General features: G+C 66.7%; 3 protein-coding genes and 1 non-coding gene across 8 annotated transcripts; 1 reads left to right on the top strand and 3 right to left on the bottom strand.

Moving 5' to 3' along the window:
• Positions 1 to 142: 142 nt before the first annotated feature.
• ZDHHC8 (zinc finger DHHC-type palmitoyltransferase 8) lies at positions 143 to 13,862 on the bottom strand. 4 transcript variants are annotated; one of them, XR_006273445.1, is made up of 12 exons: positions 13,645 to 13,861; positions 7,697 to 7,818; positions 7,397 to 7,554; positions 7,097 to 7,269; positions 6,793 to 6,895; positions 6,222 to 6,313; positions 5,976 to 6,117; positions 5,664 to 5,784; positions 5,481 to 5,590; positions 3,462 to 4,426; positions 1,548 to 2,625; positions 932 to 1,070 (listed from the first exon to the last, which is right to left on the bottom strand). XR_006273445.1 is itself a non-coding variant. In XM_043489172.1 (11 exons), the coding sequence occupies exons 1-11, from the start codon at positions 13,746 to 13,748 to the stop codon at positions 845 to 847; spliced, it is 2,316 nt and encodes a 771-aa protein (XP_043345107.1). In that variant the 5' UTR covers positions 13,749 to 13,862; the 3' UTR covers positions 143 to 844. The 4 variants fall into 4 exon arrangements, 3 of the variants coding, with proteins under 3 accessions (XP_043345107.1, XP_043345127.1, XP_043345114.1); XM_043489172.1 differs by lacking the exon at positions 1,548 to 2,625 and having other exon boundaries at positions 143 to 1,070; positions 13,645 to 13,862; XM_043489192.1 differs by lacking the exons at positions 1,548 to 2,625; positions 13,645 to 13,861 and adding an exon at positions 13,455 to 13,590 and having other exon boundaries at positions 143 to 1,070.
• Positions 13,863 to 15,454: 1,592 nt separating this feature from the next.
• On the bottom strand, positions 15,455 to 20,752 carry RANBP1 (RAN binding protein 1). Of its 2 annotated transcripts, none has more exons than XM_043489247.1 (6): positions 20,377 to 20,752; positions 19,343 to 19,479; positions 17,916 to 18,073; positions 16,541 to 16,669; positions 16,198 to 16,263; positions 15,455 to 15,859 (listed from the first exon to the last, which is right to left on the bottom strand). In XM_043489247.1, the coding sequence occupies exons 1-6, from the start codon at positions 20,389 to 20,391 to the stop codon at positions 15,744 to 15,746; spliced, it is 621 nt and encodes a 206-aa protein (XP_043345182.1). In that variant the 5' UTR covers positions 20,392 to 20,752; the 3' UTR covers positions 15,455 to 15,743. The 2 variants fall into 2 exon arrangements, with proteins under 2 accessions (XP_043345182.1, XP_043345186.1); XM_043489251.1 differs by lacking the exon at positions 20,377 to 20,752 and adding an exon at positions 20,082 to 20,363.
• Positions 16,040 to 16,160, bottom strand: LOC122425687. The gene has a single exon (XR_006264967.1). It is a non-coding gene; the product is annotated as a small nucleolar RNA SNORA77 (small nucleolar RNA).
• TRMT2A (tRNA methyltransferase 2 homolog A) lies at positions 20,390 to 24,743 on the top strand. The gene is made up of 13 exons (XM_043466195.1): positions 20,390 to 20,512; positions 20,862 to 21,089; positions 21,210 to 21,745; positions 21,936 to 22,044; positions 22,267 to 22,448; positions 22,594 to 22,708; positions 22,795 to 22,910; positions 22,980 to 23,091; positions 23,387 to 23,509; positions 23,633 to 23,708; positions 23,932 to 24,048; positions 24,155 to 24,251; positions 24,346 to 24,743. Exons 1-13 carry the CDS (start codon positions 20,390 to 20,392, stop codon positions 24,572 to 24,574), a joined length of 2,163 nt encoding a protein of 720 aa, XP_043322130.1. The 3' UTR covers positions 24,575 to 24,743.
• The last annotated feature ends 222 nt before the right edge of the window (positions 24,744 to 24,965 follow it).

Consider the following 24,965-nt stretch of genomic DNA (forward strand, 5'->3'; position numbering starts at 1 on the left):
ACCTCCCACACCTGCCCAGCCACCACCCAGCCCCCTCCCTCCCTTCCCCCGCCCCGGCCGTTCCTGTTTACCTTCCCAACCCAGGGTCCCTGTCCAGTCCAGGCTTGAAGGACAGGGGGACCATGGTGGTGGACAGAGCCATGGAGGTAAAACACCAAAGATTTTATTTACTGCATTAAACTGGGGTGAGGGAATACCTTTTAGAACAATAGAGACCAGATTTGTGGCTGCTCGTCCCCAAGTGGGAGAAACAGAGCTCTCTGCTGGCAAGGGGGGGCGGGTGCCAGCCAGGGCCCTGCCCCGCCTCTGAGGCCATGGGGGGGGGGTGCCCAGCTGGCTAGGGGCTGCAGGGCTGGGGGCGGCGGGGCCCTCTGAGCGCCCCAGGTGTGCAGAGGAGGGAAGACCATCGGGGCAGGGCTGGTGGGCTGGGGTCTCCTCTGGCTGGCTGCTGCAGGAGCTTAAGGCATCCGTTCATGTGCAGGGTGCAGGGGGAGGGGGCAGTGCAGAGACCTGCAGGGGCCGCCTGAGACCCCGGCCCAGCCCGGCCCAGCCCACAGAGGCCGGGCTCCCTGGGAAGGAAGGGACGCGTAAAGTGCTTGGTCAGGCAGGGGGTCGGGTGCAGGGGCAGCAAAAGCCCAGAAGGCTGTGGTGGCCCCAGCAGCTCTGGGGCCCCCGCCCGGGGGGTCTGACCCTCTGCAGCAGGCGGGGGCCTCCTGAGCCGGGAGGGCGCAGGGTCACGGGCCCTGGCAGGCTAGGGGTCAAGTCAAGCTGTGGCTGGTGGAACAGAGGCCCCCGGGGCCCCTAGGGTCCACGGCAGCCCAGCCCTCTGGGGCCCCAGAGTGGCCTACTTGCTGTCCCGCTCAGGCCCCGAGAGGCTGGGGAAGAGGCTGGAGGCAGCCAAGTGCAGCCGGCACACGGCCCCCTGGGGGGGCGCCCCTGGGGCTGGGCTCCAGGGGGCCCGCAGCGGCGGGTGGTCCTCTGGGAGGCCGAAGTGGCACAGGTGTAGGCTGGGGGGCGCCCAGGGCTGGCCGCGCCGCCCCCATCCACGGCTGCAGGTGCCGATCCAGCCCCTGCAGGTCGCAGCGTCCAGTGAGAGAAAAGCAGAAAGGCGGAGGTCAGCGGGCCAGGCCCTGCCCCGGGCCTCCAGTCCCCGAAAGGCCGCAGATTCCCCCCACCCCGCCCACCATGCATCTGAGGAGGGGCGCGGGGACTGGTCCAGCTGCCCGACATCCCAGCCCGCGGGCACCCGCTGCTCGGGGGCCCCGGGGTGGCTCAGCCCAGCCGGGGTGACACAGACACGGGGGGGCCACGCATCCCTGCCCGGCTTCCAGCCTGGCACCGGTCCAGGAGTGCCCACACAGAGCAGACAGGCTGCCACCCCCTCTCCCACAGCCTGAGCACCTTTGCCCCACCTGGAACCCTGGTCTTGCTCAAGGAAAGGACCCAAGTGACTCTTTTTCTTTTTTTAATAAAATTATAGATATATAGATGTAGATATAAAAACATAGAACAGACAACAATGCAAGCGGACGCTGCCGTGTGCTTACTCTCGGGTCCCTGGCACCAGACGAAACTCCGAGCCCTCCCGATGTGCTTCCCACGTGGGCCCCAGGCTCCAGCGGGGCCTGGGCTTTGCGTGCCTTGGGTGGGGGTCTCCAGTTTGCAGGGAGGGGGCACGGGGTGGCCTGGGCCCCGAGGGGTGGTGTCAGGCCTCCTGTCTGCTACCCCAGACCCCGTCGCCTCCCACAAGAGCATAAAGCAGAGGTTAAGGCTTCAATTAAAGCGCGTTTCCAGGCGGGACGGGGGAGGGGGACGGCAGGGGCCCGAGCGTTGACACGTGGGACACGGCATGGCAGCTCAGAGCACAGACGTGGGGACGCGCCCACCAGCGGGGGCGAGACGAGACACACGGAGCCAGGACCCCACCCACAGCTGGCTGTCTGTCCGTCTGTCCATTTGTCCACCTGTCCATCAGAATAGCTGGGTGCCTGTGGGCTGGGCCCGTGCTCCCTGCGGGAGAACTGGCTGTGCCAAGCTACAAGCTTGCAGCAGGTCCCTGAAAGGCAAGGGGTCGGGGCAGCCGGGTGGCAGGGCCCTTGGCCAGGGGCTCAGGCCTCTCTGTCCGTCTCTGGGCCATGGGGACCCACGCGGAAGGGAAGCGGTTAGGGCCGGCCGGGTGACAACCTCAGGGGCACAGGAGCGCTCTGTGCCCCTCACCGCCCCAGCTCACGGGAGCAGGACCACCACCACGCAGGCCTGCAGCCCCGCGGCGCCTGGTGAGCAGGTGCGGACGGGCGGCCGAGGACGAGGGACGGGCCGCAGAGGCGTGGCTTTCCTCGCTGAGGCGTCTGCGCCAGGCCTGGGCCTCCTCTCCAGGGGCAGAGAAGCTGGGAGGGGTGGCCGCGGGGGGTCGTGGTTCCCATGGCGCTCGGCGACGGGGGGGCAGTCGGTCCTCACACCGAGATCTCGTATGTGGTCCCACCCACGCCGGACACCTTCTTAACCAGCGTGTGCCGGGCGGGGCTGGCGGAGGGCCCCGGGGGGCCGGGGGCTGGCCCCAAGCGGGTCAGACCCGGGGACTGCCCATTAAGCTTACTTGGGGGGGTCTTCAGCTGAGGGTGGTCCCTGCATCGAAACAAGCAGACACGCGCACACGGTGAACAAGGGAACACGGCAGAACACAGCCAGCAGAGGCAATGGACAGAGGACACAGACAGACGGAGCCCTGGGCCGCCCCTGCCCTGAGCCTGGACAGTCCCACGTGGAAATGGGGGTCAGGGGGTAGAGGACAGACATCTGTCAGAACAGCCACCCTCCCTTCCCAGGCCGCTCAGCACAGACCAAGAGCACAGGGAGGCCAGGTGGACCCTGGCCAGTTTATCTATGTCCTGGAACCCTGAGCTGAGGAGCCTGCAGTGACCCTGTGGTGACCCTCTGACCTCCTCCTCGCTCCCTCCGAGGAAAGCAAGGGGCTGTCCTTCGGCCCTGCAGCCGCTGGGCACTGACCAATAGTGTGGACCTTGCCACCTGCTGGGCCTGTCACCCAGCCTCCGCCCCAAGCCCAAGCCTCCCTTTGCCCGTCTCTGAGCAGGGAAACCCCCCAAAGGCCAGGACCGTGGTGCCCAGAGTGCACGTCTTGCTGTGGGATGACGTCCCCCTGACTTGGCCTTCTGAACATGGACAGATGACCATCTCTAGAAGGACCTGGGATGCCCCACTCACTGGGTCTGTCAGCCCGGGAAGAGTGCAGGCTTGGCTCAAGGTACAAAATCGCCTGCACCCCCCCAGGGTGTCCAGGGCATCCTTGGAGCCGGCGACCCTGACGCTGGCCAGCAGGAGCCTCCAGGCTGGGTGAGGCCCACCCCTCAGGGTAGCCTCAGGCCTCCTGGGCAGCCCCCCAGCCAAGAGCCCCGCAGACCCGTACCCTGTGTCCGGTGGCCGGCCACACCCCCAGCACCCACCTCTGCACAGCCAGCGAGGGCGGTGGTTCCGGGAGGTCTGCGTGGATGAAGGCGACGGCCTTGGGGCCAGCATAGGAGGGCGAGCAGGGGGTGCCAGGTGGGGATGGGGGCACCTGGTGCGCTGGCGACCTGTGTGGGCCACTGGCGGGCCGGGCCCCTGGGCCGCCGCTACTGGCCAAGTCTGCCTGCAGGGAGGAGGAGGAGGTCCGTGGTGCCCGGCTCACCGCACTGGACAGCGAGGACAGTGATGTCTGCAGCGCAGGGTTGCGGGCGCCCCCAAAGCCGGGCCCGGCCACCAGGTCATCCCGGGAGCCGCAGCGCAGCCCGGGGCCGCGGGGGCCCTCGGACAGCACGCCGGCCTGCTGCAGGCTGTAGGAGCTGGGTGTGTCATAGACACCCGAGTCGCCAAAGAGCGAGTCGGCCTGAGAACGCAGCAGCCGCTCCCGCTCCTCCCTGTCCTTGCGCTCCTGGATGGAGGCCATGATGGTCCGGGACAGGTTGTCATAGCGCACTGGCGAGGGCTCCCGCGGCCTCGGGCCCAGCACCGGGCTGAAGCTTCGGGGCGGCGGCCGTGGCGGGTCACCTGGCACCCCCGCGTGCAGGTAGGGTGAGCGGTAGCCAGGGGCGCCGGCTGTGGGATGGGCCGGGCAGGCGTGGCCCCCGGGGGAGCCGGGGTTCAGCAGGCTATCGTAGGACAGGCTGCCGTTGCGGTTGGGCAGCGCGTGGGGGGCAAAGAGGCTGCGGTGGGGCGTGGGGGGCCCACCCTCAGAGCGCAGGGGCTGCAGGGCCACGTGGTCCCCGCCCCGCCGACTGGCCGCCTTGAGGCTCAGGGAGCGCAGGGCGCCTGAGAAGGTGTCGGCCGCGCTGAGGGGCGGGTAGTCGGGCAGGTCCAGGCTGGGCTCCGATGCAAAGTCCAGGCTGTGGATGCTGTCCTCCCCCAGTGTCAGGGAGTCGGTGCCCGTGACCTGCAGGGAGAGAAGGCACATCCACTCTGCCACTCAAGTGGCGGCAGGTGCAGCAACAAGCTGCTCCCAGAAGCCCTCGGTCCCCTCGCCCCAGGAGAAAAGGGGCCCAGGGTGGGCACGGCAGTGTGGGTGGCCTCAGGGCACATGGACAACCAGCCAGACCCTCCATGGGATCCAGGACAGACCCAGGAAGGAGACGACCATTCCAAGAAGGGCCACCGGACCCTGGCCAGGCAGGCCATCAGTCCTGAGGGAGCTCCCTGGGGCTCCGGGCGTGCTGGCCCACCACAGGCCTGCCCTCCAGTGGCCATGAAAGAACCATGCAGCCCAGGGACCTCAAGGCTCTTGGCCTCTGCTCACGCGCCCACTGCTCCACGTGAATGCAGAGAATAAATGTGCTTCCTCAAACAATCTCAAATTCCTCTGAAGCCTTCGTGGGGGCCCTGAAGGCCTCAGGCGGTGACTAACGTGGAATTCCAGGCGCCCCGCACACAGTGCTGCCGGGGGCAGCGCCCACTGTGGCCGGGGGAACACCGCCGAGCCAGCAGGCAGGCAGGCCAAGGGCCAAAAGAACCAGGACACCCTGCCCCAGCTGGCACGCTCACACCTCTGTGACCCAGGAGGGGTCTTCAGGAGTGCCGCCTGGGGGCGGGGCCTCCTCGGGTAGGAGTTCCTGGGGCGGGGCCTCCAGGGAGTGATCTTCGAAGAAGTCTGGAGGCGGGACCCTGGAGCTTCCCAGACCGGGCCTCCTGGGGCGGGGCCTCCAGGGGAGGGGCCTCCTCAGGTAGGAACTCCTGGGGCGGGGCCTCCTGGGATAGGAACTCCTGGGGGGCGGGGCCTCCTCAGGTAGGGCCTCCTGGGATAGGAACTCCTGGGGGCGGGGCCTCCTCAGGTAGGGCCTCCTGGGATAGGAACTCCTGGGGGCGGGGCCTGCTCAGGTAGGACCTCCAGGGGCGGGGCCTCCTGGGATAGGAACTCCTGGGGGCGGGGCCTCCTCAGGTAGGACCTCCAGGGGCGGGGCCTCCTGGGCGGGGCCTCCCGGGCAGAGCCTCACCTGCTCAGCCGGCCCGCAGAATGGCGCCTTGGGACCCGTGGGAAAGGCGGGCCGGAACTTGTACATGGCAGGTGTCGGGGGACTGGTCCTCTGCGCCGACAGGGCGCTCTCTGGAGGAGACGGGCCGCGGTCAGGCTGGGATCGCTCGGCGCCCCTGCCTCCCCTCGGGCGCTCCCACCTCACCAGCACTGCCCGGGCGCGGGGTCTGCAGGTCGCTGCCAAACGTGCCGGCCTCCACCTTAGGGGGCAGTGGTGGCCCCAGGTCCAGGGGCTTCTCATCCAGCCGGTCCAGGCTGCCCTTGGACTGGAAGGGGATATGGTCAGTGGTGTGCAGGGTACAGTCCAGGGGCAGGGCTTTATCGGGGACTCCATCCTGGAGCCAAGGACCCCGACGGTTCCTTTGTTCGCCTCGGTCCTCTTCCTTCTACTTCGTGGTCCCGCCAACCTGATGGCTTCCCGCCGCTCCCCATCCCACGCCCACCCCTGGGCACCCACCTTGCTGCGGCCCAGGCCAGCCTTCAGCCCATTGTCACTAAGCTTGACCTTGAGCGGTGGCGCTCGCTCCAGGAGCTCCGGCCGAAGGAAGGGCGGCTTCAGGCGAGCAGCCAGCGGCAGCCGGGGCGGCTCCACCACATACCTGCGCCAGGGCAGAGAATCAGTGGCCAGGGCGGCCCCGCTTGAATGCGCGCCGAGGGGAGGGCCCGCCAGGCCAGAGCAGACTGGACGGGCTGAGAGCCTCACCGGGGCGCCAGGGGGCTGCACAGCACATGCTCCACGTTCCCGTAGCAGCCGCGGGTGAAGGGGTTCACGCCCCCACGGAACTTCCCTGTCACCTGTGGATATGGAACCCCTCAGCCGGCCTGGCCACCCAGGGTCCAGCCAAGGAGGGGAGGATGACACGCAGGGACAGCAGGGTTCCTCAAAGGTCAGTTGGGCAGCGTCAGCCCAGGGGTGTCCCCCACCTAGGTCACCAGGACCTGCCCCTGCATGCAGTGGAACTTCTAGGTTCTGATTCACTGGTGGCCGCAGTGGCCACCGATGGGGGTGTGGAGGGGGACAGGGCAGGCGAGACCCTGCATGCCAAATCCCACTGGGGGCTCCAGGGCCAGAGCCCTACGTGCCAAACCCCACTGGGGGCTCCAGGGCCCAGAGCCTCCCCCAGCACTGCTGCGCATCAGCCAAGGGCCCCCAGGCCCCGGCTCTGACCACACTCCCGCACATCATGTATGGCCCTGCTCCTTGCTCAGCCAGTCAGGGACCCGCCCACGCCCATCCTCATCAAGAATGCACGCCCTGCCACCCAGGTCTGCACCTGCTCATTGGTGGTGCGGCCCCGAGTGACCAGCACCACGTGGAAGCCCGTGAGGCCGACGACGGGGATGAAGAAGAGGCCAGCCACACACATGACGGCCATGCTGGCCCGTTAAGGCCAACGGCCGAGGGCGAGGACGAGCAGCTGCCTGTGGACAGACGGCCCAGGCCCTCCCCACCACCCACTCAGGGAAGGCGACCCACTCCCCTGGGGCTTCCGGGCTCCGCCCCAGCCCTCCAGGCCTCGACTTCCCCGTGAGATGTGTCCCCAGTCCACACTGCCTTTGTGGTCAGGCCAAGGATACGTGATGGTGGTGTGGGCGGCGCCCAGCCCCTCCGCGTGGTTCAGCACGTAGACCAGCCCGAAGGCGACGACGCCCACCATGTGCGCGCTGAGCGACAGCAGGAACAGGAAGAAATAGCGGTAGTTGCGGCGCCCGATGCAGTTGTTGACCCAGGGGCAGTGGTGGTCGAAGTCCTGGGCGGGAACAGCGCGTCAGCACTGCGGGGGCGAGGCGGGGCGGAGGCCGGACCGCAGGCGGAGCAGAGGAGGGGTGGGGCGGGGAGGGGCGGGGAGGGGCGGGGCAGGAGGGGCGAGCCATCACCTCCACGCAGTTGTCGCAGACGCTGCAGTGGGAGCACCGCGGCGGGCGGTAGAAGTGGCAGGTGGCGCACCACTTCATACGGACCTGGATGCCCCGCACATCCACGTTCTTGTACAGCGGGGCCCGGAAGTCATCCTCCTTGTCCTCGTCCTCATCCGCTGCAGGCCGGGAGTGGCAGAAAAGTGACTGTCCTGGCAGGAGAGGCCAGCCCCTCCCCAGCCAGTCCGCTCCCGGCCCGGCTCGCCCTTGTCAGCCACTCACACTCGAGCGAGCAGGGAGCCGCCCCGCACAGGGCCCTACCTCGGGGGAAGACGCCAGGGTCCATGAAGGTGGCCATGCTGAAGTTGGCCAGGACAAAGAGGAAGAGGATGCCATTGTAGACGGGGACGGCTGGGGACACGGCGCGTGTCAACCATGGGCACCTGTGTCGGACAGCAGGGCAGAGCTGGGTCTGGGGGTGGCAGGTGTGTGGGGAGGGGACGTGGGGCAGCGGCCTTAGGCCACATGCGTGTGGCGCTCATGGTGGCCACCGGAGCCAGCTCCAACCCAGCCACCCCCAAGCGCCTGCCAGGAACTCAACTCCCAGTTGAGGAAACTGAGGCTCAGATAAGGGCAGGAGGGGTTGGCCAGAGCCAAGTCTTGTCCTCCCACCCCTGTTGGGCATCTTTCCTGGGTCCCCTGCCCCAGGAGGGGTGGACACAGACAGGGGGTGAGAGCCCCTCTCTGCCTATGCACGCTGACGGGCAAAGGCCAGTGACCCGCTGGGCAGCTCAGGCCAGCCCTGGGCCTCACCCACACCTGTCCCCGGCCTGGCAGGCCCCTGCTTCCAGGGAGATTATAGGGTGTGATGTGAAGGGCTGCCTTCCTGGGTCTGTAAATGCATGGTGGGGAGGGTGCATGCTGTTCCCTGTGGGGTGTGGTCTCAGGGCCTGGGTCCAGGTGCGTCCGCACCCAGACAGCCTTGTCTCATTATTTTATGTATTTGTCTGTGGCTGTGTCAGGCCTCAGTTGCGTGGGCATGCAGGATCCAGGCGTGCAGGCTTCTCCCTTGTCAAGGCATGCAGGCTCAGTTGCTGCGACCCGCAGACTGAGCTGCTCCGCAGCAGGTGGGACTCAGCTCCCCAAGCAGGCATCGGATCGGCAGGCGGATCCTCAGCCACCAGGCCCCTGGGGGTCCCCAGCCCCTTCTTCCTAGTGTGTCACCTTTCTCTCCTCAGGGCAGTACAGACTTCCTGTGGACTCTGAAGGCACAAGCCCCCTACCCCTTCGCCATCTCTCATCACCCCTCCACACTGGGCTCCAGGGCTGTCCCGTCTACCAGTAAGCCTTCCCAGACTGCTGGCTCCCTGTGGAGGTCTTGCACACGTCCTCGGTGGACGCTCTGGCACCAGAGTGTCTTCCTAGCCCTCACAGGACCTGCCCGCAGCCCTCTCTAAGGATGTGCCTGGCCTCAGGAAGTGAGCCTCTGGCTCCAGGCTCCCTGTCCCTCCTGTGCTGAGTAGGGGGTGCCCGGTGGGTCCACTCCTCACACCCAGGCCCTGCATGAAGGCCAGGAGCCCCCAGGATCCCCCACACTGGCCCTGGGGACAGGCCCCATGGCCACGCGTGAGTGAATCGTGCGGGCGGCCCTGGTCAACCCGCACCAGGCACACTGGCACCCAAGCCTGCCTTGGCCGGCTGCCAGCCCCGCCACCCCAGCAACCACCTCCGTGCGGGCGGAACTTCTCTATTTTTAGTGGAAAGCGAGAGGCTATTTAAAGACTCTGCTCCCACGGCAGCATGCTGGGCGGGCTGGGAGCCGCGCGTCACCCCTTCCTCTTCTCCGGGACCCACCGTGGAGGTGACACACAGCCCGAGGACACAGCGTCTGTGTGCCGGGCGGCCCGCCTCCACCGTGCCTACCCACGGCTGGGAGCAGACGCCTTCCCCATGCCCATCCCTGCCGGCCCGGGCATGCAGGCGGTGCTCCGGCAGGTTTGTGGCCTCCAGTCCAATGCCATTTGGAGGGTCGGTGGTGGGCCCCGGAGGCGTTCCCTGCCCAACGGGGTGGGAGGGGCTACCGGCCCAGATGCCAGTGGAGACACAGAGCCAGGCCCGGCCGGGACCGGGGACAGGTGGGCACTATAGACCCACCCTGGCGCAGAGAACTGGCTCCCCACACGCCTTCTGGAGATAGCCGGCCACAGCCTCCGTGCGGAAGGAAATGTGCTCTCCTGCGCTGGTACCATGGGGGAGCCAGCCCGCTCCGGAGGAAGGGGCCAGGGCCGGGAACAGACAGATACGTGGCCGCAAGATGCAGTGGGGTGGCACACCTGTCAGCCCCGCTTCACCGTTGGGGGCAGGTATCAGGGTCATCACCCCGCCCCCCGCGGCCCATGCCGCCCTGTCCTCCCTCAGCCTCCATGGCCCTGAGCAGCAGCGGGACCCGGGCGAGAGCTGCAAGGCGGCAGAGCCATGCCTTGCTGGATGGCCTCTGCCCCGGACGGGCACCGCCCGCCCCCCCAGCGCCCATGGGCAGCATGTCCCAGGGGAGGGCAGGGTGCAGCTTCAGCGAGGGCGGGGCAAGCCTGGGGGGACACAGGTTTTCTGACAGGGGCCTGAGCCCCTGCCATTTACCATCTCCAGTCCCCCAGGCTTGACTCAAACACGGGGTCAGGGGTTGCCCTGCACCATGGCCCCCGTCCTTCCACTCGCAGCCTCCACCCCAGGCGTGCTGAAAGGGGTCTCAGGCCTGGGTCCCCCACAGGGACCGGCTCAGTCACCAGTGCTGCCAGGACCCAAGAACAGCTAAGCAGGGGAGAGGATGAAAGAGCACACGTTCCTGTGAGCACGCACACATGCACATGTGTGTGGACACTGCATAAGCACGCACACACACAGGACATGTGCAACACGACAGCCAGGTGTGCACTGACGTGTGTACGGACAAACACACTCATGCACACAGGACATGTGATCAACACGACAGGTGTGTGTGCTGACATGTGTACGGACAAGCACACTCGTGCACACAGTGACACATCCATACCCACAGACACGGACGCAGACACGTCCCCCTCCGGTGGACCCCCGTCCGCTCCCTGTGGGCTGGGCAAACATGAGGAGGGAGTGAGGAAGCACACGCTTGGTGGGCAAGGCCTGGCGGGCACTGCCCGGGCGTTTGAGTCTGCACCGGGCTCCAGGGGGACCTCTTGGCCCTTGGGACAACCCCCACCCCCAATCCCCTGGGGAACGGCGTGCTCCAGGCCCCCCCTGTCAGCTGGGGGTTGGACACCACCCACCGGGGCAGCCACGCTGCGGGCCCGGGCCGTCCCCCGCCTCCTGTGACCCCACCTGGGCCCACAGGAGGCCCCACCCAGCAGGATGGGGGTTCCACAGGGTAGCAAGCAGCCACGGCTAAATGTGGAATGGAAAATTTTAGCTCAGACGTTTTCATTTAAATCAGATTCTTCATTAACATTGGCTAATGAAGCTCAGGCATGGGGCAGCCGGGACCAGAGCGTGGGTGGTCACTCTGTCCTGGTCCAGCCAACAGGGCCTCTGGCGTCCTGCACCCACCCCACGGACCCCCGAGCAGAGGAGGAAGGTGCCTCAGGGCACCTGGGCTCCTCAGGCCACACTCAGCAGGTCGTAGCAGGGGGCTCACCTCTCCCTGCAGCCCCTGCCAGCGGCCCCGTCCATGTGGGCCCGCCACAGGCTGGCTTGGTCCTAGGCCGGGCCTCATGGCCCAACTGGGCATAGGGACCACTCAGGTCCATCATGCTGACCCTCATCCAGAGGGGAACCGAGTGGGTCCAGAGAGACAAGACAGCCCAGCCCCCACGTGGGTCCCAGCCCCGCAGCACTGGCCCTCTGATGCTCACAGGGTCCCCATCACTCTGCAGGGTGGCTCCAGGAGTGGGAAGGGGCGGGGCAGGGACCTGGCCTGGGGCTCTCAGACCTCTCCCAGCACCTAAGCCGGCCTGAAACTGAGCCTTCTGGTGCCCAGGGGGACAGGACTGCTCTTAGAACCCAGGAAAGCTTCCTGGAGAAGGGCTGCCAGGAACCTCCCCTGTGGCATGCTGCCCTTCGTCAGCGGGGGGAACCCCACCTCTGGGCATGCTCGCCATGCCCCAGCCTCTCCTGGTGACAGGTCTGAATGTCCTGCCGGCCAAGCCGCTTAGCGAGCTGGCCCAAGGCAGGGGTCCCCGGTCCCCTCAGCCTGGGCTCCTACTCTGAGCCACACCAGCAGCTGCTGTCTGCACCGACCTGCCTCAAATGGGCAGCTCATATTTCCTGAGCTCAGAGAGAGGCTGGGGGCCCCAGTGTCCAGCAAAGTCCATGAGGCAGAGAAGACAAGAGTCCCGATCCCCGGGCCTGAGGTGGGGAGGGGAGGGCCCCGGAGCGGGGGTTGGGCTCCGCGCAGGGCCTGGGACCAGAGCTAGGGGGACACGAGGCCTGTCCAAGAAGGGCACTGCCCAGCCCCTTGCCCACCCGGAATGGACCACTGCAGACGGCGTCACTGGGCCTGGGTGGCCTGGCAGAGCCCCCGCAGAACCGCACCGCCTTGGTGGAGCCCAGGAGGACTGGGCTGAGAGCAGGCCGGGTTCCTTCATGGTCACTTGGCCAAGGAGCACGGCCCGGGGGTGCAAGGAGGGTCCCTGGGCAAGAGGACCGCTGCGCCTGGACCCGGGCCACACCCCTGTGCCCTCACCTTCTGCACGGAGCTGCCCTCTGTGCGCTGAGCACAGAGGTAGGGCAGGGACCCTGCACGCCCGCCCCCAGGGGTGGGGCCATCGGGACCCTCTGAAATCAAGGGAAACCACAGGACAAGACCCCTTTCTGGGGGGGTCAGGGTGCTCTGAGCAGGAGAGGGGATGGTGCTGAGCTCAGCATCTTGTTAAACTTTTCCCTTGCATCTCACAAGTTCTCACCAAGAACACGAATTCCTTTTAAAGTCAGAAGGACTAACGCTGAATTGCATCTGGGGGTGAAGAACCAGGACCAGCAAGCAGAGGCCAGGCTGTGAGGAAGCAGGGCTGAGGCTCCCCCGGGGACCCCTGCCTGGGCCCAGAGGCCAGAGCAGGGAGCCCGTCCCCCAGAAGCCCCCGCAGGACACGTCCCCCCTCGGCCCGCGCCCGCTGCCCACAGCCAGAACATCTCAGTGACAAGAACACGTCTGCGCGCCAAAGCCAGAAATAAGCCCGTCCACACAGCCTTTTTTAAACACGCTCCTGGCAGCCTGTGGTGCCCACCCAGCCCAGCAGGGCCCGCTCGCCTGTGGGCGCCCAGTGCAACCTGGTCGGCCTCGGGCCACTGCCCACGACCCTGCCGAGGGGAAAGGGTGCCCGGCTGACCGTAGTCACCCCAAGCCTCGGGTCCCCAGGAAGGCCAGAGCGGTAGTTACTCCGGTCATCTGGCCATGTCCCAGTCTGGAAACTGTGGCAGGAGGTGGCCGCGGACCTGCATGGCTGAAGCTGGGGTCCCCAACCACTCCCTGTGCCTGGGGTGGGGGGCAGGGGGCGCAGACAGGGGGCAGGGTCACCACAATGCGGACGGAGCCTTGTCATCAGCACCTGCCTGGTGTGCACCAGCCCAGGACTGGCCAGTCCCCTGCCCCAGGGTCCCAGTGCCCAGGGAACCAGTGTCCCTGGGTGTGGCCTGGTCAGGCCCTTTGGCCATGACCATTGGGCCTTCCTGAGGAGGTCAAGGGAAAGAGGAGGGCAGTACCAGGCCAGCGTCGGTGGTGGCCATGGGGCAGGCACGTGGCAGCCGGGCCAGGCCACACCTACGCGGGAACAACTTGGTTGTGGCCTGGGGCCAGATGGCAAGGAGGGCACCCGGGAGCCACCGTCCACTGTTTGCCAGCAGGGCTGGTGGCCCTGGATGGCCAGCGTCCCCTCACAGGCCCACGGGGAGGGCAGGGCTGCAACCACGCCCTGTGCAGACCCGCATGCACTCTGCTGCCCGGGGCAGGCGCCTCGCACCCAGGGGGGCCCGCCTGGGCACTGGGGGCGGGGGCGGGGGGGGGGGGGGGCGGGGCCTGCCGGACCCCAGGGTCCTCACACCCAGGACTCACCTGGCCCTGCCTGGCTCCTGGCATCAGCCTTGGCCCAGAGTGGGGGCTCGCGGCACCCACAGCCCTGTGCCCCCCGACAGGCCCAGCCCACTGTCCAGCCCCGACGGGGTCCAGTCCCACCCGGCGGCGTCCAGCACCCTGCGCGCAGCCCTGCCCCTTCTGGCCCCGGCGCCAGCCGCGGCCGACTCACGTGAATACGAAGAACAGGGTGCTGGAGCCGACCAGCAGCGCGGCCGCCGTGGCCACCGGGATGTACTTGGCGGGTTTGAGGCGCGTCCCGGGGCTGCGGGGCATCCTGGGTGCCGCGCCGCCGCATCCCTCCCCGGGGCCGGGCGGGCGGGGCCGGCAGGACGGGCAGGACCCGGCGGCGGCGGCGGCCCGGGAGGAAATCCCACCCCGCGGGCGCGGCGGCACGGCGGCGTGCTGATGTCAGCGCGCCCCTTAAGGTGGACCGGCGCGCGGGGCCAGGGGCCAGGCGGGGCCCCTCGCCACCGCCGCCCTGCCCGCGCCCCCCGGCCTTCGCTGGGGGCGGGGCCGGGCTCGGACCCTCCTGCTGGGGGACCCCCTCCGGGCCACTCTAGCCAGGAACCCGCGACCCTGGAGGGCTGCTGCGGGCCCGCGCACCTGGGGTCTGGTCTATTATGGTTCGCGCTGCCGCCAGGCCCCACGTCCGGCCCATGGGCCCTGCGCGGGGCCCTTTTGGCGCAGACCTTTCCCTAAACACCTCCAAGCTCCTGCGGGGCAGGGCCAGGCCCCTCCTGCCTGGAGCACCCTCCCTCCCGGCCCAGGACATGTCCAAGGGTGGCCGATCGTGACATGGCAGGGCACCTTAGTGGTTTATTCCTTGCCCACTTCATAGCCCCTGAGGACGAGAGGGTGGAGGCCTGCAGGGTAAGGAGGGTGGGGTACTGGCCCTCCCTCTCCTGTCCCAGGCTACAGGCCTCACGGGAGAGTGGGGCGCCCTGCCCCTGCCTAGAACAGGACGCCTGTGGGCAGGCTCACCCCCTGCAGGAAACCCCACCTCCGGACCCCACAGCTGCCACTTAAGGTGGACCTGACCACAGTGAGGTCGGGCCAGCCTGGGTCCCCTCCCAAGTGGGAATCCATGGCAGGGGGGAGGGGGGGGTGCGGCACAGGGCCTGCTTCTCTGCGGCCAGAACCCTGTGCAGTCCTGCGCCTGGGCCACTCAGGCTGGGAGACCCTGCCTGGCCCCGGGACCCCAGGGCAGCTGCTGGACAGAAGAGATGGTGCGGGTGTCCTCCCACCACCCCCAACCACAGCCTCTGCCCCCTGGGGAGCAGCCCCCAGGTGGCAGGCAGGTGGAGAGCAGATAGCTCCTGGCTCTACCCAGCTGCCTCCACCTCCAGTGGCCCGAGGTCCTGAGGACACACTGCAGTCCTAGCCCTGCCCCCTCAGGGGCTCTGGATCTGTAGGGGGTGAGTGTGGGGCATGGGCAGGAAGGATGTGAGTCCCTCTGGGGGGGGACTCGCCGGTGGTAGCAGAGGGTCCCAGGAAGCTGTGGCCCAGGGGTCCCTTCCCAAGGGCAGCGGGGAGCAGGCCTGACCTGCAGGCCGCGGGCTGACATGGACCGGGCAGCCACTTCCCTTCCCCACCCCACCCTTTCGCCCCACCCCACACAGCGTGGCTCAGGGCCAAGCACAGTCGGGGCATCTTCCAGCCGGGTCCTGCCATGCTCCCCAAACCCCCGCCCCCACGGGACTCCCTCAGAGCCGGTGGTCTCTGCGGAGGACATGGCCTCACAGGCGCTGACTGTGCACTTGGGAGACCCGCCCCCCGAGGATGCCCAAGAGGGCCCGGAGTCACGTGGGACAGTCTTCTCTGAGGACGGTCACAGGCGAATGGGCGGTTCCGCCAGGTCAGAGGGCCACCCAAAGACACCCGGTCAGAGCCCGGGACACACCAAGGGCACCTGGTGGGCGTCCTCACCCCAAGGCCAGGGGCAGAGCGAGGGGGCGGCGCACACACGTCCTGCCTCCATGCAGGTTTCAAATGTGTTGTTTATTCGCTATTTTGATGACTATAAATAAGTGTTTCCACTATGGAAAAGAAAGTTAGCACGGTACATTCTCGTGACCAGGGAATGGATTTTCTGAAGTTGTCTTCATGAGGGCAAAAACTTAGAAAAAAAACAACCTGAATGTTGGAAGTCAGTTCTTTATATAAAGTCCCTTGTAAAAACAAAACAGAATAAAAACAAACCGAAAAGAAGGCGCAGGGCAAAATTAAAAAAAGAAACCGGGGAGACGGGGGCAAGGTGCCCGGGGCGCCTCACTGCTCCTCCTCAGCCGCCGCCGGGGCCGCGTCCTGGGGCTGCTCGCCTTCCTCCACCGACAGTGCCTCGAGCTTCTCTGCCACCTTCTCGGCGCTGTCGTTCTTGCCAGACCCTGGGGGACACAGGGGCACAGTGAGAGGGAGGCGCGGCAGCCGGCCGGGCCCCAGCGTCTCCAGGTGAGCGTGTGCCCGGGACGCCGGTGGTAGCACAAGCCTGAGCAAGCAGGCACCACCAGCACCTCCCCAAGCCCCCGCAGCCCCGGGGAGACACGGCTGGCCCGCCCCCAGAAGGCACCCGTGTACCGGGGTAGCTGTGCTGCCCTTAACAGGGCAAGTCACAGCCCCCCGCCAGTTCCTGTGGCAGACGGAAAAAGCACCCGCCTGGGGCTGCGGCTGGGTGCAGAGTGAGTCTGCAGAGCGCCACCCCCCACACCCCAAGGGCCTGCGGCACCTTTTTTTTCTTTCTCTTCGATCTCTTTCCTGCATTCTTCAAACTTCGTCTTAAATTTCTGTGCATCTGCAGAGATAAGAGAGGACGCCCCCAAAGATCCCTGAGCAGCAAGGGGGACGCGGTCCTGGACGGTCCCACGGACAGCCCACTCCCATCCAGGCAGCCCATCCTGCCGGGCACTGTGCTGGAGCAGGCCCTGCAGAGCACAGGCGGCCAGCGACCGGCTGCCACTCTCGACAACACAAGCGGGAGGATGCCCCGGCCTGGGGAGGGCAGGCTGGGCACAGCCCTGTGAGCACAGACCTCTCCAGAGGGCCCCCTGCACACATCCAGGTCCACTTACTCTCTGCGTTGAGGAAGCGGATGGCCAGCAGCTCCTGCTTGGGGCACTCATCGGCGAAGTCAGCATGGGTATTCCAGACCCAGGCGCGGTCGCTGCCCGCGTTCGGCTTCAGCTCCATCATTGGCGTGACTAGAGAGAGAAACCCCATGAGGACCACGTGGCTGCCAAGCCGGCCACCCCTGCCCCGACCCCTAAAGGCCCAACTGGAGCAAAAGCCTGGTTGGGGGTTCACCAACCAGGCCCAGACAAAGGTTTGTGGGTCTGGATCTTATGCAAACCCCTGAAAACTCCCCGTGTCCACTTAAAAGCAGGACTGTACTGAATCTGGGACGAGGGCAGCCACTCCCTGACCCGGAGGACACCTCAGCAGGGGTCTCCAACGCCACCAGACCCGTTCACCACCTGCTGCCCCCGGCCCTGTCCCTGTCCAAGCAGACCCAAGGCAGATGTGGACCACAGCTGGGCAGGCCCAGCCTTCCTGAACAGGGTGCCCACCACGGGGCCGAGTCCACGCCTGGCCACACATCAGGACCCAGACCACAGGAGGCAGGGCTATAGCCGAGATGCATAAGCCACAAGTGGGGTGAAGGAGACCCACCACTCTCGGCCTTGCACTGCCCAGGGACATCCCAGGGAAAGAGGCCACTGGAAGCGGACACCGAAGGCCCACGACCAGCTAGTACGCCACAGAGATCGAGCCACGTCCAGCAATCAGCGTGGGCGCCCATCCCTCAGGCCACGCAGGAATTCAAGGAGACCAGCTTCTCAAGAAACGAGTGCCCCACGGCCACACTCGCCCCACATGCCTGGAAGAAGCCTCCCAGGACCAGCTCCACGAACACAACACACTCAGCACCAAGACCACTCATCCCAGCCCAGACCCCCGGTGAGCCCGCGTGCCTACCGGCTACTCAAGGCCCCACTCTGCCACCACCCACCCACCTGCACACCAGGCCGGAGACCCGGTGACCAGCCAGACTCTGGGAGAAGCACGATCAGGGAAAAACCCCTGGGAAACACCTCAAACTGGGGTGGAGAACAAGGACCAGGCCAGAAACGACAGGCTGGTCTGGGCTGAGCGTAGCGACCTCGGAGCGCGGACGCGGGGGCTGGCCCACGAGTGTCGATGGGACCGTGGTACTGGGAGGCCCGCGCCCACCTGTCCAGCCACATCACCCTCCCGGGCTGCTCCCTCTGGTTCCAGTCGGGTCACCCGTGGGCCCTGAGAGCACCGCCCCTCGCCCCGCCCACTGCAGTGATTGGTGCTGGTCTTGCGGGTCCCCGCCCCGCCCCCGGTGACCCTGCCCACTGCAGTGATTGGTGCAGATCTTGAGGTTTCCCGCCCCCTCTGAGGCCCCGCCCCCTCCCCGCCTACTGTAGTGGTTGGCGCAGATCTTGAGGGTCTTGTCCCTGCGCATGAGCAGGCGGATGGTCCCCTTCTCCTTGTGCTTCAGCAGCTTGACGTCCCCGGTGCCCCGCTCCTTCCACTCCGGGAGGTCATTCTCTGAAGCAAACCGGAAGAGCTTGGCTCGCCTGCCAGGAAAGCAGCGGGGCGAGGCGTTAAGCGGGCGTAGGAGGGACAAGGCCGCGTCTGCACCCGAGGCCTCGCCAGAAATCCCTTTTACTCCAGAACTGCAGGTCAGGACATCACCAGAAAAGCGAGGAGGCCCAACGAACCCCAAGTCTTACAGAAAAGCCTGACCGCTCAGAGGGCCCACTGCACTGCCGGCCAAGGAGGCCATCACGGTGCGGGGGCTCCCTGGCGCCACGGATGCGGGCCGGAGACGAGGAGCCTTTCCTTTGCTGGGAAGACAGAATGCAGGCCTCCACTAGGGACACAGGCTCTGGGCCGAGACCTGGCCTTCCCGCCCACAGCAGCCCGGCCCTCTGCCTTGCCAAGGACCCCAGCTCTGCCGATCCCTTTCCTACGGAGACTGCTCTCCGCGCCACACACAACCATCAAGGGAGCAGTGGGCCCACGAGGAGGCCCCTCCCGCTGGCCAAGCCTCCCTGGGGAGGTGGGGAGGCACAGAAGGCGCTCCCACCCCAGGCACTTGGGACTGGTGTCCAGCCTCCCAGTCTTAGAGGAGGGTGATCCCCTCTGCTTCCCTCCTCTGACCCACAGCAGAGGACTCAAACCGTACTCTGGTGTTTCCGAGGGAACTTGAAGGGGTGGAGTCGGCTCCTCCTTCCCTCCCACGGCCCAGCGATTCCCACTAACTTGCAGCTGCCTCTCCCAAGGGTTAGGGTGTGTCGTGCAGTGCCGGCACTCTGTCACTATCACCTAGCCACAAGGCTTCTGTGAGTGCTTTTCAAGGTGACATGGCCACCGTAACCCCTTGTTGAAGGCACCAAGATCACAAATGATTTTTTAAAATATAACTTCGATGACTAACCACCCACCTTTTATCTGTAATTCCAAGCATCATTTAGTACATTAAAAATCTGAATGAATCGGAATTCAGGAGCTTCAAAGAGTGCCAGTGCCGAAGAAGAAAAGACAGTGTTGGTAAAGACCCGATGCTCAACCAGAGACAGGGGGCTGTGGGAGTCTTAAAGGCGAGGTGGCAAAGACGGGGGTCTGTGAAGATGTCAGTTGTGGGCAAAGCGGGACAGGCCTCAGGGCAGTGTGGGTCCCAGGGGCCAGGAATGAGTGTATTCAAGAGCTGCTTAATTTCAATATGGGAGTAACCATCACAAAATCCTGTGGTTAAAGATCAAGCTGAGACCTTAACACCTGTTAAGAAATACACTTTCGACCTCAAAGTGAATGTGCCTACTTCTGAAAAGATGCCAACTTACATTTTAAAAAGTTCCTCTTCATCTTCTTCCAGCGTTTTAATTTCTTGCTCGGGAAGAGAAACTATTGGCTCAAACTGGGGGTCGTGGTTGGACTCATCAGCATTCTCGGTGGAGGTGTCGTGGTCCTCGTGGGTGTCCTGCAGTGGAGGGTGGAGACGTGAGTGACCCTTCTGGCTGCGCCAGACCCCACCAGTGCCCAGAGCGAGGCATTCCCACGTTCTCCAATCTGCAGTGAGACACTGGACTCCGACATCCTCTTTCAGATGCAAGGACACCATCTCAGACTCCCCAAACTCCCCCGCACTTCATCTGTAAGATGGGAACACAGATGCTGCCACGTGCAGATTAAGGGGACAACGGCGGGGTGGAGGGGTGGGGAAGGGCCTCAAGTCGAGCACTCCTCTTACAAGCCCTTTTGAGTTTTTATTGGGTGAGAAAAATCTGTGCTCTTGCTTAAAAGTTGTGGCGGCGTCCTAGTACGTGTGCAGAATTCAGTTCTGCCAATAATTTTATCTCGGTTGGGGAAATGACGTGTAAATCAAGAGGATTCACGCAAATAAAAGCCCCAAAGTTCGGATCCAGCGCGGAGAACTAACTACGGGGCACAAAGGATCAGGTTTTGGGCTGTCTCACGGAGCACGTGGCTTGGAGATCCATAGCCCCGGAGGGTAAGACGCCCGGACTGAGCTCCCCGGCTCGGCCCAGGAACGCAGGCCTCCGCCGGCCACTCGACACCCACCCCGCCACGAGCCCCGGTGGCCACGGGCCGCCCGCCAGGCCGCGCGGGCGCGGAGGCGGGTAGCGGCTCGCGGACCGACACCGGATGAATGGAGAGCCTAGCGGGCCGGCCGTGTCCGCGCGGGGGGCCGGGGGCGGGCGCGAGGCCCGGCCGCCCCAAGGTCACGCGGCGCGGCGCCCGGGCCCGCGGGCCGGCGGGAGTTGGAGACGGCGCGGCCCGCCCACGTGGCCGCCGGCGGCAGCGGCCCCGGCGCCCCCCGGCGCCCGCCCCGGCCCGCTCGCCCGGCCCGGCCCACCTTGGCGGCCGCCATGGGCGCGGCGGCGGCGGCGGCGGCTCGGCGGGCTCGGTCGTCGCGGGCTCCGCGGGCTCTCGGCGGCTGCTCGCAGCTCCTTCCTCCGCGTCTGGCGCCGGCGCCTCCCGCCCGCCCGCAGGCTCGCTCACTCGCTCTTCCCTCCGCCCCGCGACCCGAACCCCGACCCCTGACCCCGGCGGCGGGAAACGCGCCGCTATTCAAAACCGGCGCAGCTTTATTGGGCTCGCGCGGCGGACACTCGCATTGTCCGGCCCGCCCCGCGCTTCCCGCCAAAACGCCCGCGGCGCATGCCCGGCCAGCCAGGCAGGCTGGGAGGGGGACATGGGGGAACACGCACTCCCGGCGGCCCTCGCGCACACTTCCGTCCCGCGGCCGCGCGCGCGCCCCTGGAGCTAGAGGTCTGGGCTGGGGGAGGGGGGTGCTCGAACGGCGCGTGGTGATGACGTCGCCGGAAGCAGGGACGATAGAGACGCGCCTTCGGCGCTGTGCACGCCGGCGGCCGGGCGGGAGGGCGGCAGGCCCAGGTAGCAGGCGGGCGCGGGCCCCTGGCGGGCGGGAGGCGCAGCGCGTGGCCGAGGCCCGGCCCCGAGCACCGGGGGTTCGAGTCCCGGGCCCCTCCCAGGCCGCAGCCGGACGGTGTGCGCTCCAGGCCCCAGGCGAGGGGGCGGACGATGGGGGACGAGCTGGACGGCGAAGTACGGTGCGGGGGAGCCGGCCGGGCCGGGGGCCGGGGCCGCGATGGGCTGGGGAGGCCAGGGCGGGGTTCCGGGCGCGCGCGGGCCGCTGCCAGCCCCGCGCCTGCCGTCTGCACGCAGGGCCAGGCGCACGTCGGGGATCCCGGCCAGGACGGCGCCGCGGCGCCGGGCCCGCGGCGGGAGGAGGAGCAGGCAGCGGCGGCCGGGCTGGCGGGGCCGGGGCCCTACGGATACATCCGGGCCGGCCTGTTCACCTCGGAGGTCTTCAAGCTGGAGCTGCAGAACGTGCCGCGCCACGCCAGCTTCAGCGACGTGCGGCGCTTCTTGGGCCGCTTCGGGCTGCAGCCCCACAAGACGAAGCTCTTCGGGCAGCCGCCCTGCGCCTTCGTGACTTTCCGCAGCGCCGCCGAGCGCGACAAGGCCCTGTGCGTGCTGCACGGGGCGCTTTGGAAGGGCCGCCCGCTCAGCGCGCGCCTGGCCAGGCCCAAGGCTGACCCCTTGGCCAGGAAGAGGCGGCAAGAAGACCGGGGGGAGCTCTCCGCCGGCCCGGCCGCGTGCGTCGCCGACGTGGTGACCCCTCTCTGGGCCGTTCCCTACGAGGAGCAGCTGGAGCGGAAGCGGCAGGAGTGTGAGCAAGTGCTGCAGAAGTTGGCCAGGTGAGTGTGGGCGCGGGCACCCCGGGCTGGGCGCTGCGTTCGCTCAGCTCACTCCCTGAATCTCAGACACAGGCTCTTAGGGAGGCATCCCAGTAAGAGCCCTGTGTTCCTGGCTCAGGACAGTGGGTCCTGAGCGACCCCCGAGTGAGGGGTGTTCGGAGCCCCACCAGTGCTCCTTCTCTGCCCACAGGGAGATCGGGAGCACCAACCCCGCCTTGTTGCCCTGGCTGCTCTCACAGAGGCACAAGCACAACAAGGCCTGCTGCCCGCTGGAGGGCATCCGGCCCTCCCCCCAGCAGGTCAGGTCTTGGGGTCCTACAGAAACTTCTCCCACTTGGTCCTCCCGCCCTCAAAGCTGCTTCTGGTTCTCACCAAGCACCCGTTGGTTGCTGTCAGCATGGTGCCCTCGGCTGCCAGGCCTGTGGGGGAGCCTGGGCCTCACATCACCTCTGCGCTGCCGGTGTTGGGACGGTCAGAGTGAGAACCAGTGTCTTTCTTGTTTCCGTTGGCCTGTCCTGCAGACCGAGTATCGGAACAAATGCGAGTTCCTGGTTGGTGTTGGCGTGGACGGGGAGGACAACACAGTGGGCTGCCGGCTCAGCAAGTACAAGAGCGGGACGTGTGCCGTGGCAGCCCCGTTCGACACTGTGCACATCCCTGGGGCCACCAAGCAGGTGGTGAAGGCGTTCCAGGAGTTCATCCGGTGAGGTTGCTGGCGGCCTGGGATATCTGAGGCTGTCTGAGAGCAGAAGACAGGGTCCCGCCCAGGAGGGGGCTCTGTTGGTGGGGCTGGAGGCACAGAACTGGGGGCAGACATGGGCACTCAGGGCCCTCTGTGGCTCCCGCAGGTCCACTCCCTACTCAGCATACGACCCGGAGACATACTCAGGTCACTGGAAGCAGCTGACCGTGCGTACCAGCCGCCGCGGCCAAGCCATGGCCATTGCCTACTTCCACCCACAGGTCTCAGGCGGGCAGCGTGTGGGAGGGGCATCTGGGCCAGACTGGACTTGGACGGTCTCATTGGCCCTTTCTACCGCCTGCTCCAGAACCTGAGCCCAGAGGAGCTGGCGGGGCTGAAGACATCTCTGGCACAGTACTTCATGGAGGGACCGGGCAAGGCCAGTGGGGTGACCTGCCTCTACTTCGTGGAGGAAGGACAGCGGTCAGTAGTTGGGACGGCTGGGGTGGTCTTCGTCAGGACTGTGAGTGACTGCTCCTCTCGCACCCACAGAAAGACCCCCAGCCAGGAGGGCCTGCCTCTGGAGCACGTGGCCGGGGACCGATGCATCCGTGAGGACATGCTTGGGCTGACCTTCCGCATCTCTCCCCACGCCTTCTTCCAGGTGGCTGGAGCCTGGGCTCAGGAGGGCACTTGGGGTGGCGGGCCAGGGTGGCCAATGGGCAGAGTATCTGGGGGGAGCCCAGGGCCATAGGTGGGATCTGCGGTGCCTGCTGCCACGGGGCCTGCCAGGGCCAGCACTCAGGAGGAAGTAGGGGGTGGCAGCACTGAGCTGTGCTCTTGAGCCAGGAGACTGAGAGTGGCTGGAGGAGCCTCAGGGCGCCCAGGGAGTCGGAGGTGGGGGAGCAGTGAGGGAGCCGGGGGGTGGGGGTTGCTCTGATGGCCCAGCCCGCACCCAGGTGAACACCGCTGCAGCTGAGGTGCTCTACACACTCATCCGGGACTGGGCCCAGCTGGACGCGGGCAGCACGGTGCTGGATGTGTGCTGTGGCACAGGCACCATCGGCCTGGCCCTGGCCCAGGTGAGCCCCACCAACCAGCCAGGCGCACCCCCTGCCCCGCCCCCCACCCTGTACCAGCCCCTCCTTCACTGCCCCAGTAGGCCCAGGCTGGGCAGTCATCAGTCCCTCCTGTCCCCGCTCCAGAAGGTGAAGAGAGTCGTGGGGGTTGAGCTGTCCCAGGAGGCTGTGGAGGATGCACGGGTGAACGCCCTGGACAACGGTGAGGGTGCGGGGTGGCCAGGTGGCCCTGAGCCCTTACCGCCCATGGGGCAAGGGCAGAGAAGGCCCCACTGCAGACCCACAGTGCACCACACCACGTGGGGCCGCCCCGCAGGGAAGGGCTTTCCTGAAGCATCTTGGTCCTGGGGCTCTGGGATATGGTGGTCTGGCAGGCCTGTGGAAGGGGTCACGGGCCGCCTGACACAGCTGCCCTGCCCTTGCAGAGCTGAGCAACGTGGAGTTCCACTGTGGCAGGGCCGAGGAGCTGGTGCCCACCCTGGTGAGCAGGCTGGCCTCCCAGCAGCTCGTGGCCATTCTGGACCCGCCCCGTGCCGGCCTGCGTGAGTGGCCGCCTCCCCAGGGGCTGCTGGGAGGCAGGGGGCTGCCCGGGCCTTTCCCTTGGCAGGCAGCCTTGGGGACCCCCGTTGAGGTTCTGTGTGCCCCCAGACTCCAAGGTGGTCCTGGCCGTGCGCCGAGCAGAGAACCTGCGGCGGCTGCTATATGTGTCCTGCAACCCGCGGGCAGCCATGGGCAACTTTGTGGAGTGAGTGTGGGGTCAGGTGGGTGGCGGGGCGCCTGGTTCACCCCTGCGGGGGGCCCGCCACACCCCTACACTGACCGTGCTCCACCCTATACAGCCTCTGCAGGGCCCCGTCCAACCGCGTCAAGGGCATTCCCTTCCGGCCAGTCAAGGCTGTGGCCGTGGACATGTTCCCTCAGACCCCGCACTGTGAGATGCTCATTCTCTTTGAGAGGGTGGAGCACCCCAATGGTGCGGGGGCCCTGGAGCCCCACAAGTCTGTGGTCCAGATCCCACCAGCACCCCCAGGTGACACCCCACCGGAAGCCAGGTCCTCCCCAACTTAGGGGCTGCAGAACTACCAACCCTTCTGCAACAATACCTGGACAGCCATAGGCAGAGCCTGGGGTCCTCAAGGCCCGCCCAGGATGGCCAAGCAGCTACAGAGGCCACCAAGCCTGTCCCTCACCCCCAAATGGGCCACAAGGACTGGAATAAACAAGTGCTGAACCGCCAGTGTGTGTGGTGTGAATACAGGGGGGCAGGCCCCAGAAGGCATCTCAGAACTGGGAGCAGCCAGGAGTCCCAGCAGAGCCCGTGCTGCTCAGAGGTGCAGGGCCTGGGAGCCAGCCACACAGGGCACAGTGCTTCCACCCCACCTGCCTGTCTCTGCCCCAGAGGAGGCCCTCCTGGTGGCAGTGAGCGCTGAGGGGAGCTGGGAACCCCCGCTCTCCAGGA

This window comes from Cervus canadensis, chromosome 1, assembly GCF_019320065.1.
Source record: "Cervus canadensis isolate Bull #8, Minnesota chromosome 1, ASM1932006v1, whole genome shotgun sequence".
In the NCBI taxonomy this organism is placed as follows: Eukaryota; Metazoa; Chordata; class Mammalia; order Artiodactyla; family Cervidae; genus Cervus; species Cervus canadensis.

What these genes read in the sequence shown, in the direction of transcription:
- ZDHHC8 (XM_043489172.1), bottom strand. Translation starts at nt 13,748, where the DNA reads ATGCCCCGCAGCCCCGGGACGCGCCTCAAACCCGCCAAGTACATCCCG. An exon ending in ACCCTGTTCTTCGTATTCAC is followed by an intron (nt 7,819 to 13,644) that starts GTGAGTCGGCCG and finishes TGTCCGACACAG; the next exon opens with GTGCCCATGGTTGACACGCG. An exon ending in CCCGCGCCCGGGCAGTGCTG is followed by an intron (nt 5,591 to 5,663) that starts GTGAGGTGGGAG and finishes CGTCTCCTCCAG; the next exon opens with AGAGCGCCCTGTCGGCGCAG.
- TRMT2A (XM_043466195.1), top strand. Translation starts at nt 20,390, where the DNA reads ATGGGCGCGGCGGCGGCGGCGGCGGCTCGGCGGGCTCGGTCGTCGCGG. An exon ending in CGCCTCCCGCCCGCCCGCAG is followed by an intron (nt 20,513 to 20,861) that starts GCTCGCTCACTC and finishes CAGGGACGATAG; the next exon opens with AGACGCGCCTTCGGCGCTGT. An exon ending in TTGCCTACTTCCACCCACAG is followed by an intron (nt 22,709 to 22,794) that starts GTCTCAGGCGGG and finishes CGCCTGCTCCAG; the next exon opens with AACCTGAGCCCAGAGGAGCT.
- RANBP1 (XM_043489247.1), bottom strand. An exon ending in CCGCTTCCTCAACGCAGAGA is followed by an intron (nt 16,264 to 16,540) that starts GTAAGTGGACCT and finishes TTATCTCTGCAG; the next exon opens with ATGCACAGAAATTTAAGACG. An exon ending in CGAAGAGAAAGAAAAAAAAG is followed by an intron (nt 15,860 to 16,197) that starts GTGCCGCAGGCC and finishes TGTGTCCCCCAG; the next exon opens with GGTCTGGCAAGAACGACAGC.